Genomic DNA, 13,723 nt, shown 5'->3' with positions numbered 1-13,723 from the left:
TGAAGTCTGTTTAGCATGTATTGCTCAAACAATTAACTAAATGGAGTCTTAAAAATAGTTTATTTTTCCCCTAAACACAGAGCTTTAGTCTGCATACCACTATATTTCTTTAGAAGTCTTGATAGCATAAAATCAACAGGCTCTTTTGTCGGCCTTTGTTAAAATAAAGGCAAGGAAAAAAAACCCCAAACAGTTCCCCTCCCTGCCCCCCCAAAGAGGCTCTGCTTGAGATGATATCTTCAACACACAAACACAGCACAAACCCCAATATTTAACAAAGCAGGACAATGAATTCCTATAAATGACACAGAACACTTGTGCTGGAACAGAAGGGAAGGAACATTGTGACCCACATACATACAATGTAGTTAATTAAGCTTTTTTTGAGAAGAATATTTCTAGAAATAAAAGTACATCAATGGTAAATAGGTAAGTAGTAACACTTGCGCTGGCTGTTCACCTCTGTGGGAGTTTCCAGCAACCCTAGGATACAGTTTATAAAGGAAAACAAAAAAAAAAAAAAAGAAGAGGCATTTAGTTAAGCAAACTTCAAATAAACAACACACATTTGGGGAAAATTTCAAATGAGAAGACCATTTTACATACGCAAATCTTAAGACATGGACTAAATTCTAGATGAAGCTTGGGAGTTTCAGTGTTAGAGCAGAATGTGAACACGTTGCACAGGTGGTAAAACAATCATTCTGTTGTCCAGCACATGGAAATCCTCTGTGACAGGTGATGTCAAACTATTTCTTGTCACAATTTAACTTTCACCCAATTCTGTTTACGAGTTAAGCAGTTCTGGCTTCCAAGTTCTTCTTGTACCTAATTCAGAGACTTCCCTTCCCACTCATGGCCTAATTTTTAAATTTTTTTTTTTTTTTTTTTTTTAAAGACAGCTTATTGCTGCACCTCCAGGTCTGACAGTCTGCAAAACCCACAACATGCAAGACAGGAAAAACCTGCTTTACCGCAGAAAAGAATTTGCTAATTAGCTTTAATCCCATTAAACAGAGCAATAGATTTTATAGCAATATAAATCATCTACTAACCCTGCTAGATTTTCTACTCTGGGATGATCCATACACGTCTTCCTCATAACCATTGGTCTGTTATGGAAGGAAAGGAAAAGGAAAAGAAAAAAAAAAAAAAACAAAACAGAGAGAAAAAAAAATTGACACAGACCCAAAAGGGAACTTTTAGCAAAAGTCATTACTTATGAAAAGCAAAGGCAGAGACAGAACTTTTCAAAGATACACCAGAACAGGAGAAGTACAGGATTAGGTCGTGATTTCAAACATGAGGACATGTAAATTTGTGTGTCTGTCAGTACTGGTATACCAGCCAAAAATGTCAAGGATACTCCTGCTTGCCTTTTTTGACCCTTCTTCTTCTTGTTAAGAAATACTTTTGCTTCCCCTATTATTTCTGCACTGTAACACCTGTCTCTTCAAAAGCTCTGTGAAGGGAACACAGGACAAAAAAGGGACACTAGGGATGAGAGACTACAATAAAAGAAATTTATCACTGTAATTACTTACACCTCTGGAAGCTAAGCAATTAAAAAGCAGCACACTGTAGCAAAAGAATTATTCTAAGTTTATATTTGAGAAATTCATTTAGTGAATATGCAGTGCCGTATGAAATCTCTTCTTCTTAGCTTTCCCCAATTACATCAAAATTAAACAGACAGTGACCATCTGCCACATCCCAGTATTTTGTGTGGCAGCCTGAAGGCTAACAAGAGATTTTAGTCCGTTCAGCTGCCCTCCATCATGCTCAATAGCCTGCCTTGTTCTCATTGAGATGTTTTCCCTCAAAGGAGAACAAACAAACAGGCTCAGAACCAGCACTTCACAACCAGGGTGAGATGCTTCAAGTCCCTACGGCAGCAGGGTTGGGAATAAAATAAAATTATCACTATGATGCAGATTGGTTTCAGCCTAGAAACGTGATGTTTGAAGAAAAGAGATAGACCCAAAAGCCACATCAGTTGATACCACTAAAAGCTCAGATTTCTGAAGCAATTCACTGTTCTGGCATCACTTCACAATGAGACCTGGTTTAACATCGAAAATGAGCAAGCACTCTGCAGGGTGTTTTTTTAGTGGAACTTTAATTACAATTTCTATTCAAATTAAATTTGGAAGCCCAAGTTTTAATGCAATCTGAAAATGAAAATTCACTAAACCCATTCTGAATCAATTTCCAAAGAAAATATTTATCTTCTACTATACAGTGGCTTCCATGGAAAATTAAATAAATCAGGTTAGAAACCAGTTCAGACCCAAGCTGGTGAATTAACTTCTGGGAAAACCTCAGATTCTCTACTGAAATGCAGTATTATCACCAGAAATGGAGGGCCAACATCCAGTTTCTCTTTTCAAGAAGAACTGATTTGAAATACTGCTATAGCCTTCTCACACAGCTTGGCTTCTTTCCAATTTTTACTATGTTTTTTTCCAGTCTTCTTGAATTTCTCTAACACTTTCCTGAAGAATGGTTAAAATGCGTCTTCAGCAACTGAAGCCAAAACTCTAGCTGCAGCCTCTACAGCACCATGATAACCAATTACCTCCACTGCCCCTTTCATTATTACACTGAAGAATTAAGTTTGCCTTTTTCCACCAGTGTAATACTGACTAAATGTAACCTCAGATCATTGCCTGAACCGTTCCTATGCAGAATTCCTTACTTTATAACAGTGTATTTCTTTTTTCCCCAACTGTGGTATTCCTCATTTATTTTTACTATTAGTCAGTTTTGAAAAGTTATCTCCTACTCATCATCAGTATTTTTATTCTAACCTCACATGAAATCACCTTCACTCCCTGCACTTAGGACAGCTAGACAATACTGACCTCTGTAGAACTCTTTTCCCCTTTAAAAACAGATGATGCTGTCTTAGATGGGAATAGACCAGATGAGATCCTTTCCAGCTGTCTCGTTTTCTAACAGTTATTTTTCAACTAACGGTGCATTTCTTTTACAAGAACTAAATCTTGCCCAATATTTCACTTAATGTTATGGAGAAACATGCCAAGAGCTTTATAGTCAAGTTATAGCCACATCTAATGCTTTCCCTTATGCCCCTAAGTAACTACCCTGCTTAGGGAAATTAAGTTGAATTGATATGATTAATTTTCCACAAATCCAGGTTTATCACTTCATATTTCAGGCACTTCTAAACATATTTAATTTGACCTGTATCTTTCAGGTTTCAAACTGAAGCCCCACAGCTCAGGTCCTTCCTGAGTCACTATAACCCATCCTCTCCGAACACCTCTCCAGCACATATTTTTGAAGGCAAACACTCCAGACAACTCTTGAAGAGCAGGGTCAGTTTTAGCAGACCCCGCTGACCTACATTAACATGTGAAGCATCTGATCATAAACTTCACGAAAACTAGAACAAAATTGCATCCTGGGGAAGCTAAAATATCCAGATTTTACTTGTTCTCCCTTCATCTGCAATTGACCCTATTCTTTTCTGTATTTTCCTCTTGCTTTTAACAGACGCAGAAAACTTTCGCATTGCCATTATGTACGTTTATACTTATAACATTTTTTACCTCAGACTGTGGCTAATGCTGCTCCTTCAGGCTTTCCCAATCCCACATCCAACTTCCACTTCTCAGAAAATTCTCAGCTGATTTCCAATGTACTGAAGAACCCCAACCCAGCCTGGCAATGTCTTTCTGTGACGAGCAGCCTTCCCTCCGCAGTAGCGGTACACCACCTTGCCCTCTCTTGTGTACTCTTTCCCTCCCTGGAATGGCTCCCTGTGAGATTCCCCTAAAATCCTGACTGTGTGAAAGCACATTATCCTTTACCTTCCATCCAGGTCTGGCTTTGCAGTCCTCTAAGTAGGGTCCTATTTGTACAGGTCCTAGTAAGGCATCAATATTACGCAGAACTGCCTTTATGAAAGATGCAAAAATACTTCTACCAGTATTACCTACTTCTGTGTAATGTTAAAACCCAAGTTAGGTTTTGAGTTTTTCGAGATGCTCTTTATGTATGACACTGACCCAAGTGTTTGGATTGTACCACATTTTGCAGATGAAGTGATGCTCAGTAGTCTTGAAGACCCAACAAGTCCTGATAGTTACACCGTATCCTTGACATTAGGCTGGTGAGCTCTTACAGTCACATACTTGCATATATTCTCTGTTCTATCACAGTGGTTTTGTATGCAAAAACCTCTCTGGAGACAGTTAGTCAAGATACATACTGCTTTGGAGTAGTTCTTCTTTTTGGTCCTCTCATTCTCTAATCCAGCCTGCAGTGAGATTAAGAATGCAGGATGAAAAGATCAACGAGTTTACGTGCACCCATCCGTAGTCAGGCATGCATATCAACATGCAAGAACATCAGTCCAATTTTCCTCCAGCTCTACACAACATGGCTTAGTAAGCACACATGACAAAAATCAAATCTCAAAGTCGAATGACCAGTTATTAAGGAATATTGTTAAAAGCGATGATAGCGTTGTTAAATTTAGTAGCCACAGCTAAAATCATTCACGCTTGCTGTGTTAAGTCAATTAAAAGAGCTACCAGCTGTCTATACTTACTACATCAATACATCCATGCAAAATCCAAATGTGTTTGAACTATTTCTGTATATAGGTCACTCAAAATAGATACATTGCATTCCTAATTTGAAATCACGCAGGGAACAAAGGAGAGTGAAAAAGCTAGAGCCCATAAAACTGCTCTCCGCAGTTTGCTTTCTGCAGAAACTCAGACACCTCTATTTCAACACAGTGCTGCCAAAGACAGCACTGCTAACATTACGAGGAAATTTTCTAAACCGAGCTTGAAATTCCAATCCTCATTCTCCCTTCTGTGCTCTTTCTGTTCTTCCAAGAGTCAGCTTTATCTCAATGTGTTCAATACAAATACTTGCTCACGTCTTATTATTTCCTACAGGGTTTGATTTTATCCTCCAAAGCAAAAGGTAACAGCTCAACCCACAAGCTGTAGCTTTGGTAGGCAGTGTACTTGTCCTGCCACCTTTGCTAGATCTAGTCAGAGTGAGCTTTATTCCTCTCCAGATTTATTCTAAAATAAAACCAGACATACCTGGTCAAATGATGGACTGTAACAGAGAAATTCTGTTACGGGAAATAAAAGCTGTTCTGCTCTGTCCCATGGTAACTACTGAACTAGACTAGCTTATCTCTCTCTAATCATTCAGCACTTTTCATCTGAACTGCACCAGAATAGTAGGCGAGGGAAGCAGCATCTTTACGTCACAGACCATGAACTGCCTCAGGACCATTTTAGATCATCCCTTATCTCAGATCAGTTATCACATTTGATGTTAGTTTCTTCTCCATGATTAGTTTTTAACACACACTACAACTTGCAGACTATTCTCACCACTGGGTAGGTGCTGGCATATTCCAAATGAGACTGTAAAGGCATGAGAGGAAAGAAAAATCAGAACACAAAGAAAAACACTGAAGCAAGTTATGGCAATCAAAAGAATCACCCAGAACAAACCAAACCAAACCAAAAAAACACACCAAAAAGCCCCCACAACCAGGCACAGAGGTGTAAATCTGAACTAAAAACGTTGATAATGCAGGACTTCTTGCACAAAGTCAGAAACTTTGAAGCGAACAAAACAAGGAAAATGCAGAAATTCCATCATGAGTGATGAATAACACAACAATATTTCATGCTGGATGGTCTCAGATTAGAGACAACCAGCTGAGAAGTGGGAGAACAAGGACAGTTGCAGTAGAAAAGAGACTGAAGGGAGGTTTGAGTGTCTCAACAAACACAGGATGATGTTACTGAGCTTCCCTAGGAAAAAAACTGCGCCATAAAGAATCGAGCTTGCAGAACTTCTGAAACAAGATGGGCAGGACACTTTGATGGGTTCAGGGTGAGCCACAGAAAAGCTAAAGATCGCAGCTGAAGGTCTGCCTGCAGGAGGCAGAGATATACTCAAGCTAGCATTATATCAACACACTAGGCCACTCTGTACAGTATGGTCACAGCTGTGGAGCTTAAATCAATTTGCTAGCCTGGTCTAATCAACACCTCAGGTGGCTTTGCAATCCATATTCATGGTAGCTCTGCCAGAAGCATCCAGGCCAGCTCCCCAGCTCAGCAGATCTCTGGTGCCTGTAGTTCAGACATCCACTTAGCAAATATTCCAGGAGAAAATCCAGAGTAAAACCCATACAGATTAGTAGGGTGGTGAACTTTTAGAAATACATTCCTGATACTAACTTCCTGTACAGAAAAGCAGCGTAGCTTCAAAAAGCAACCCCCAACGCCATCATCCCTCATAGTGCAATGAGTCCAAGTGCCAAAGATGCAAGATCAATTTTCAGAAAATGAAAGTCTTGTAGACAAACTACAATGGCACCCTGAAACTCTGGAAGGAGCCTTCAAATACCCAAAAGAAGACGAGCATTCAGAATTCTCCGACTAGTCTTATACCCTTTGTGGACACAAGGAAATAGTTTTTGGTGCTTTCTTCATGCTAAAAAAGCTCAGAAGCCAAACTGAACTCTAGTCCTCAGAGGTAATTTTTTAGGTTAGTTGTTTTTTTTTTTTTTTTTTTTTTTTACTTTGTTGTTTCAAAGACACACACAGCAAGAGCCAAACCTTCACAAATAGCCAGAGAGAGATGTGGCCAAACTATTAAAAGCATCTACTATAAACCCAACCTAGGAAAATGATCAATGTATGTTCTATCAATTCATTGTGAATAAAGCAACCAGAAGATGTTGAAGGGTAAATTTCAGTTCAGACTAGCAAACTTTTACTTTCTTCTACAGTCACAGTGACACTTGGATCAGGGAAGGAAGTTCTGTCAAAACTGTTTTCCTGTGCATGCCCAAGTGTCAGTTTGAATAACAACATTCACTGAACACTACTTTATGAGGACAGGGGGTTCTGTGCAACATCACTAGAAACACCAGCGTGAAAAGTTTCAACCAGATCCTTCTGTCAGAAAAGGACATTCTTTGCAAAAGTATTAGGCATTTATGGGCCATCCCGTGAAGCAGCTGGAGACCGTTGCTCACCAGACCAGCATGCTGGCAGCCCAGAGACTGGCTGCTCCAGGAAAAAAGGTCAGAAAAGCTTTTTCTCAAGGGATGGTGGGGAAGAAGAATGCAAGGCTTCTGCTGTTTAAATATCTAACAATAAAACACAGGGTCGTATTACAAAAACACATCAAAAGGAATCAGTAGTGGATTTCCATGAACAAAAGGTGTTCCTCTATACAGTGTCAGGGTGCTTCCACCTTTGCCACATCAAGGGACACAGTTACAGCCATGGTTAAGCAACCCATTTGTATCATGATCACCTTCTAAATAGAACTTTCAACTGATCTAGAGATTTTTTTCCCCTCCAAAAACCACATTCATAAACATGTCCAAATTTAAGTAAAATAAACATCAGTTTTCACGTGCAGCTGTGAAGACAAGCTTTTCTTCATCAAATCTTTGGAGCTTTAGTCTTCTAGCTTTGAAAAAAACTCAAATAAATCTGCAGTCTTGAAGAATAAAGATTTTAACAACATTTCATAAGTAGCAATAAGGATTACACTAAAAAGGGAACAAGGCAACGCTTAAAAAAAGTACATCTTGTGCTATCTTACAGCGAACTCCATTAGGATCACTGAGCAGGCCCTGCAGTAGTAATTTTTTTTTCATCTTCCAAGACTCTTTTAGAGGCGTATGAGGTGTTCCACTCAATCCTGTTCTTTTGGGGATGCTTTGTCAGGGGGGGAAAAAAAAAAAAAAAAAAAAAAAAAGGCAGTTCTAGCCTAGGTAAGTATTAGCAATTTTTTTAAGGAGAAAAAAAAATAATTTTACAGCATGAAATCTCCATAGAAGGCAGAAACCAAGGATTACAAATAAAGATCTTGCTATGAATGATGTAGGTCTTGCTTGTTCCATAAAAATAGAACTGATGATCCAGCTTAACCCACATAACTGGTGCTACTGATAAACTAGGAACAACATCAGTAGAAGAACAAATTATTCTCAAACACAACAGTTTTAGGGACAGGGACTCCATAACAAAAACTAGTCACAGCTGATTCACATTCAGGAGTGCTGAGAGCTTCCTCCATAGTGCTGTTATGAATTGTTTCAGTTTTGTGGTTAACTGAATGCTTCTCCATAGGTCTCAGAAACAGTGAGCTCTGATCGTCTTCACATGTCGAGACAATAGCGCTAGCCATTCACAACTACTAATTTGTTTAAACTCTCTTCACAATTATAAGAGCTGATTATGTCTACACTGAAATGGAGTTGAGATTTGTACCTGTGTGTATTATCTGGAAAAATACTGTATAGATATTTTGAGGAAAAAACTGATTCAGCTTTTCCTACAGATGAGTACTGGTGCACTACAGCTCTCTATGCTCTACTAATCCCTCCCTCCACAAAACTCAAGTCTGCAGATTAACTTCAAATATCTCTAAAGCAGTTTTGAGGAGAACATTCACCTGCAATTCTAAAGTGCTTTCCACTGCCAATTTGCTCTTGGTTTCCTGAGCTAATAAACTAACTGATCATGGAGTAAGCTGGCACCTCCTCTTCACAAATTCTCAGTATCAGTAATGAAACGGGAGCTTACAAGGTGCATACAAGAAATAGCTGCATATACCAATGTTTTGGCTAGGTACTTCCTGCAACAGTAACAGTGAACAGCATTTACCAGAAAGGTTTCTATAGAGTCGCATGCTCTGCTGATGTTACTGCACAGCGCATACTGATCTGACAACTCCCCTGGTTCAAGAATTATTGACCTACAGGTACTTGGGGAAAAAAAAAAAACGTACGTCTTGAACATAGAACACGTAAAGACCTTGAAAGGATGGTATTATCAGAGTACTAAAACCAGTCTGGTGTTACAGGGGGACAGCAACATCAGGACACACACATGCACACTTAAATGGTACAATTTACCAACCCTCAGGCTTCCACGGCTACCCACTGACATGCGCTCATCTTCATCCGAAGCCTATCAAAAGAAAGTATAAAGACAAGAAAACAATGAAAAGAACACAAGTAACAGGCAGTGAGGTAAATGCTGATGGCTTGGATGAACAGAAGGAAAGAGAAGACATACAAAATAAAAGTCTTTAAAAAAAGAATCACATTAAAACTGTAAGGGAGAAGTAAATGAAATCATACCCTGCCCAAGAAACAGTGTCAAGCATTTTACTACAGGATGAATGACAAGCTTGCTCAAGTGTTCCCTGCTCTATGCTCTCAGCCCACAGTCTGAATAAATGAATATTAAACACTCCAAGCAGGTTATTTCCCCACCTTCCACCCCCTGCCCCCCTTTATTCTAGCACATTTGCAAAAGCTCCCTGGCGTGACCGGGGAGAGGGCAGAGAAGTCAGGAAGTGGCTTTGGGGTTTGCACTCGTCTGGGGTGGGGCAAGCTTGTTTCGTCTTTTCCTTTAAAAAGGAACTGCCTTATACATGTCTGTTTTCTTAATTTGAAATGTCTAGCTAAAAAGAAAAAGAAAAAGCAAAAGTAAATACTAACCGAGGCATTTCTTCGGGCTCTACGGGAATAACGTTCACTGTCTTCCTACCAAGCAGCAGAGAAAAAACAGAGAGTGAAGTGTTGAAAGGACAGATACACCAATGGAGCACTTTCAGAAAGACAAAGCGAACTTCAGTAATGTTTAGGAGTCAGTGAAGTTAAACCAAACAACGGGAGGTGAGACCTTGTCAAGTCAGAAAAACCCTTTTCCCCTCATTTGTGACCCCAACTTTCTTCCCTTCTGTTTTATTCTGCTACACACTTTTAATATTTTTGCAGAAAACTGTACGCAGTTACACCTTTACTTCTATCTCAAAAAAAGTTTCAGGTGCATCTCTCTGCACCTGGGAATCAGTATACTTACAGTGCTTTCGTAATTAAGCTTTCCAGTTTGCAGCCCTTCAAAATAAATTCCAAAAATCTTCTATTTGAAATAATGTGGCAGGGCAATGGTTTCTCTCTAGTGGGTATCCCAGGGACACACAGCCTGGCCCCTTCTTCCAGACCAAAAGCATCTGTGCTCTGCTTACAGCCTCTGCAACACACAGCACCACTGCCTTTTGCAGGCCAAAGGCTGTGTTAATGCTAGAAATGCTGTAGGATGTATTACGTTCCAACAAACTGATTTTACATGGAATTTAGAAACGGTGATAGAAAACAGGGGAAAAAAAAGTTTCAACATTGTAGTTAATGGTTCTCACAGGTGAACTGATTTCTAAGCAAGGGAATTGCTAGTAAGGTGGAGCTAAGCTCACTGAGCAAGGATTTGAAGAGACTTAATGGCTTCTTTGTGAGATTGGAACATCTTGCTGGATGGTTTGTCCATGTGGCAGCAGGCTTCCAAGAAGGCATAGAGCAAACTTGCATTTATGCTGATTAATTATCAAGAGTCAAGGAAGCCAGGGAGTTTGAGAAGTTGTCTTCCACACTGGAAGTCAGCTGTTCAGTTTTGCCTTTTCTTAGTGTGTGCTACTCAGCCACGAACAAGTTTTCATCCAGCATCATCGGTAAGTGATTTCATAAACTTAGGTTTGAAAGGCATTTGAAGTCAACGTCTTCCAACCCTTTAGCAACTTTCTTCATCTTCATTTCAGTCAGATGTTGCTAATGGCCAAGTCTATATCTGATATCAACTTCACTGGCTTGGCAAATAGTAAAATCCAGGACGTTGTATTATCAGAAGAAGCGAGCATTGCCATAGTAGCAGTAATAATGCATCTGAAGAGTACCCCTGGACCACTAACTACAAAGGTAACTGAAGAAGCGTGGATAAAACTTGCCCAAAATTTACCTGAAGGCAGAGTTGAGAAGACTGAAATTGTAACAAAATCCACGAGAAGTAAAATGAGTACATATATTCCTTGTATCACAAGTGGCTTTAATAGGTCTATATGCTAAGCTAATCTCCAGGTGGTAAGAGTGGGGACAGAGGTCTGTAAAAAGAGATGGCTTTAACAAACCCTTGCCAGTTTTAAGCTGATCATAAGCCACATTGATGCAGACTGCAAGAATCCTTGTGAAAAGAGTGGAATCCACGTTTCCAATACATGAAAATACCTACTTTGTGGTATTTCAAACTCTCTGAACTATACAAAACTTCAACAGGTAAAAGTTGTTTAGCTATGTTGATCAAGGCCTACCATCCATTGCTCGATGTCTCCCCATTTAGTATCCAGACCATAATATTTCTACAGACAGAAAAGGGAAAAAACAGAATTTAGATGAGAAAGGCAAACACAGAACATTTAGACATGCATTGCCAGGTTTTGGCTGAGCCACACAGCTCTACACACACACACACACGAACATGCCAGGGAAAAGCCGTGCTGAGTGTCACCAGAGCCCTCCACAGCATGTGCCCAGGAAAAGCTGCCCAGAAAGGGGAAAGGGGTGTTTGGGGTACGGCCGGGGTACTCAACTGTTTCTTCTTTCTCAGCACTGCAAAAAAAACCCAGTGCTGTGGGGACAGGAACAAGGAGTGTAATGAGTCTTGAATTCCTGACCCATTTAAGTCAAGACTCATTACAAGGGATCCGAATGCAGAACACTTTCAGGATGAAAAATGCTGTCAAATCATGTTTACCGTATAGATTTGTCAAACCGGGAAGACAAGTTGAACACAATACAACTAATCTCTGTGCATTCTTACTCACTGTATGCAGAACTCCCCAGAGTGCCTTTTCAGACTTTTTTTGCCTACGCTTCAACCATCTCGACAGTGGTGGTACCACCCCAAAGGATAGCAGAGGACATGCTTCACCAATGCAGGCAACACTGGAAAGCTCTCTGCATTTCAGTACCAAATGCCATGCATCTTCTTAGCAGACTGTCTCTTCTGAACCGTTCCTCAGTTCATCATTTCTTTGCACAACATTGGGAACTTCCCAATGAACTTGCATTTCCACCAGACAGCCAATTGTTCAAATTTCCATAAGTTCAGCAGGACTTTTCTTCCTCCCCAAACACGTGCTTCAAATCTAGTCTCAGGAAGTTTGCATTTATAATGGTGACCATAACATTCCTGTGTGAAGAAAAATCACCGGCCTGCAGTACAGTAATTGGCAAATGGAAATCCTCCTTAAGGAAGCATATTATGTATTTTAGAAATATGTAGATTATGTGCTTTGAGGTTCACGTATTTGTGGAAAAAACAAGCCTGTACTTGCCAGCTTTCCCAGAGGCTTGAGGAGGCAGGAGTATCAACAGTCAAAACCTTAGTTAATGTTTAAAAAAAAAACCAAATCAGAAATCTGTTAGCACTCTTTCAATGGTATTAATGTAATTTCACTTTCACCCTTAAAAATCTCATTGACTATTTATTAATAAACTAGAATAAAACAGCTGTGTGTTCTTTGATACTGTATCAGTTTATTCCCACTTCAGAGTTCTTCCTCATTAAATAACAAAATTATTTTCATGTTAAGGTCATCTTTATTTTCATCTTAACAGCTCTGGAGAGAAGAAAGCCTGTTTTACGAAGTAGCATAGGCATCGGGGTGCTCAGTTACACATCCCGGAGAGCCCACAGTGCACCACAACCTTTAAATGCTGTCAGTTTTGGGGTCAAATCGGGAAAAGGCAGGAACTCACAGCAATCCCATTTATTAGGAAAAATATTAGAAAATAAGTTTTTAGGCCAGTAATTTGAAAACAGGAAATCAATTCACTGCAGTGCAGATTTAAATAGTATACAAACATCTCTCTGAAACAAGGAAAAGAGACAACAGTTCAACAAGCTCTTTAACCACATCCCTATGAGAAGAGGGAAGCATTCCCCTCTGCTTTCCCTGCAAAGCATCGCAGCGTGTGCTCAAATACATCTAACAGCCCTACACAATGCCTAGCCAAATTGCACACAAGTGAAATTTCTCCCTTAAACTACATGAAATTAGAGTGCATGACATTCACCATTGTTTCTTCAAGCATGAAATACTTCCTCACAAGTGCTCAGACTAGTTACTTCCAGGCAGAAGCATAACACGTGCAACAGCCTGTTGTAAAATGAAGTTTTATGTATATCACATCCTGAAAATGACTCCTGAAAGTTGTACAAACTCCAGCTGGTCAGGACTGTGTACATGATCAGAACCCTCTGATTATATGCTTTGTAGTTAAATCAGGTCAGATAAAGCCTTATTAAAGGTTCCCCCCACCCCCAAAAGATGTATAACATTTACTAACACTAGAAATCAATTTTTTAAAAAAACACTACGAAAATGGAGAATCCTTTCTCACACATAGGAAGGATCCATAAACATGCTAATAACTTCTGTAAGGTCTGTGGCTTCCTTTTCCTGCCCTCTGTTCTCCTTACTTTCTGACATAGGCTTCTGAATTCAGCTTTGCAAAAGGGAAGCAAGGAAATACCCCCTACAAGACTTGCAATGTCACAAGTTCCACTTACAGTATTTTCCTTCCACCGTTTCAAATTACATAGCTACGTGCTTAACATTTCTCTTTTGGGGATATTAATGAATGCAATTGCCTTGAAACTACTTTTAATTTATAATCTTTTAGACAGCACATCTCACACTGGACTGAACTGGCAGCATTTGAAGTCTCAGGTATTTTGCCCCCTCAGTCACTTCCCATTTCTTTCTCTACGCCAACTCTTCTGTTCTGCCCCGAGGGGCCTGGTTTGAATGGCCACATGGGTTAAAGGAAGAAATGATGCTTATCCAT

At 39.7% G+C, this 13,723-nt stretch overlaps 1 protein-coding gene across 20 annotated transcripts in view; it reads right to left on the bottom strand.

The window, feature by feature from the left end:
* Positions 1-13,723, bottom strand: part of LRRFIP1 (LRR binding FLII interacting protein 1) — a 114,600-nt gene that overhangs the window by 42,640 nt on the left and 58,237 nt on the right. For 11 of the 20 annotated variants that reach the window (XM_074872547.1, XM_074872549.1, XM_074872548.1 and 8 more), the window contains exons 4-9: positions 11,182-11,229; positions 9,542-9,586; positions 8,955-9,005; positions 5,391-5,423; positions 4,238-4,285; positions 1,056-1,112 (exon numbers count right to left, since the gene is read on the bottom strand). The exons of 4 other annotated variants lie outside the window; for them this stretch is intronic. In XM_074872547.1, the coding sequence (XP_074728648.1) occupies positions 1,056-1,112; positions 4,238-4,285; positions 5,391-5,423; positions 8,955-9,005; positions 9,542-9,586; positions 11,182-11,229 (282 nt within the window). The remainder of the gene's footprint in view (positions 1-1,055; positions 1,113-4,237; positions 4,286-5,390; positions 5,424-8,954; positions 9,006-9,541; positions 9,587-11,181; positions 11,230-13,723) is intronic. 5 more of the 20 variants (XM_074872537.1, XM_074872540.1, XM_074872541.1 and 2 more) reach the window with 3 other exon arrangements.

Source organism: Strix uralensis, chromosome 6, assembly GCF_047716275.1.
Source record: "Strix uralensis isolate ZFMK-TIS-50842 chromosome 6, bStrUra1, whole genome shotgun sequence".
NCBI classification, from domain to species: domain Eukaryota; kingdom Metazoa; phylum Chordata; class Aves; order Strigiformes; family Strigidae; genus Strix; species Strix uralensis.
The sequence above is the reverse complement of the archived record's forward strand: the minus strand, read 5'-3'. Positions and strand labels throughout refer to the sequence as shown.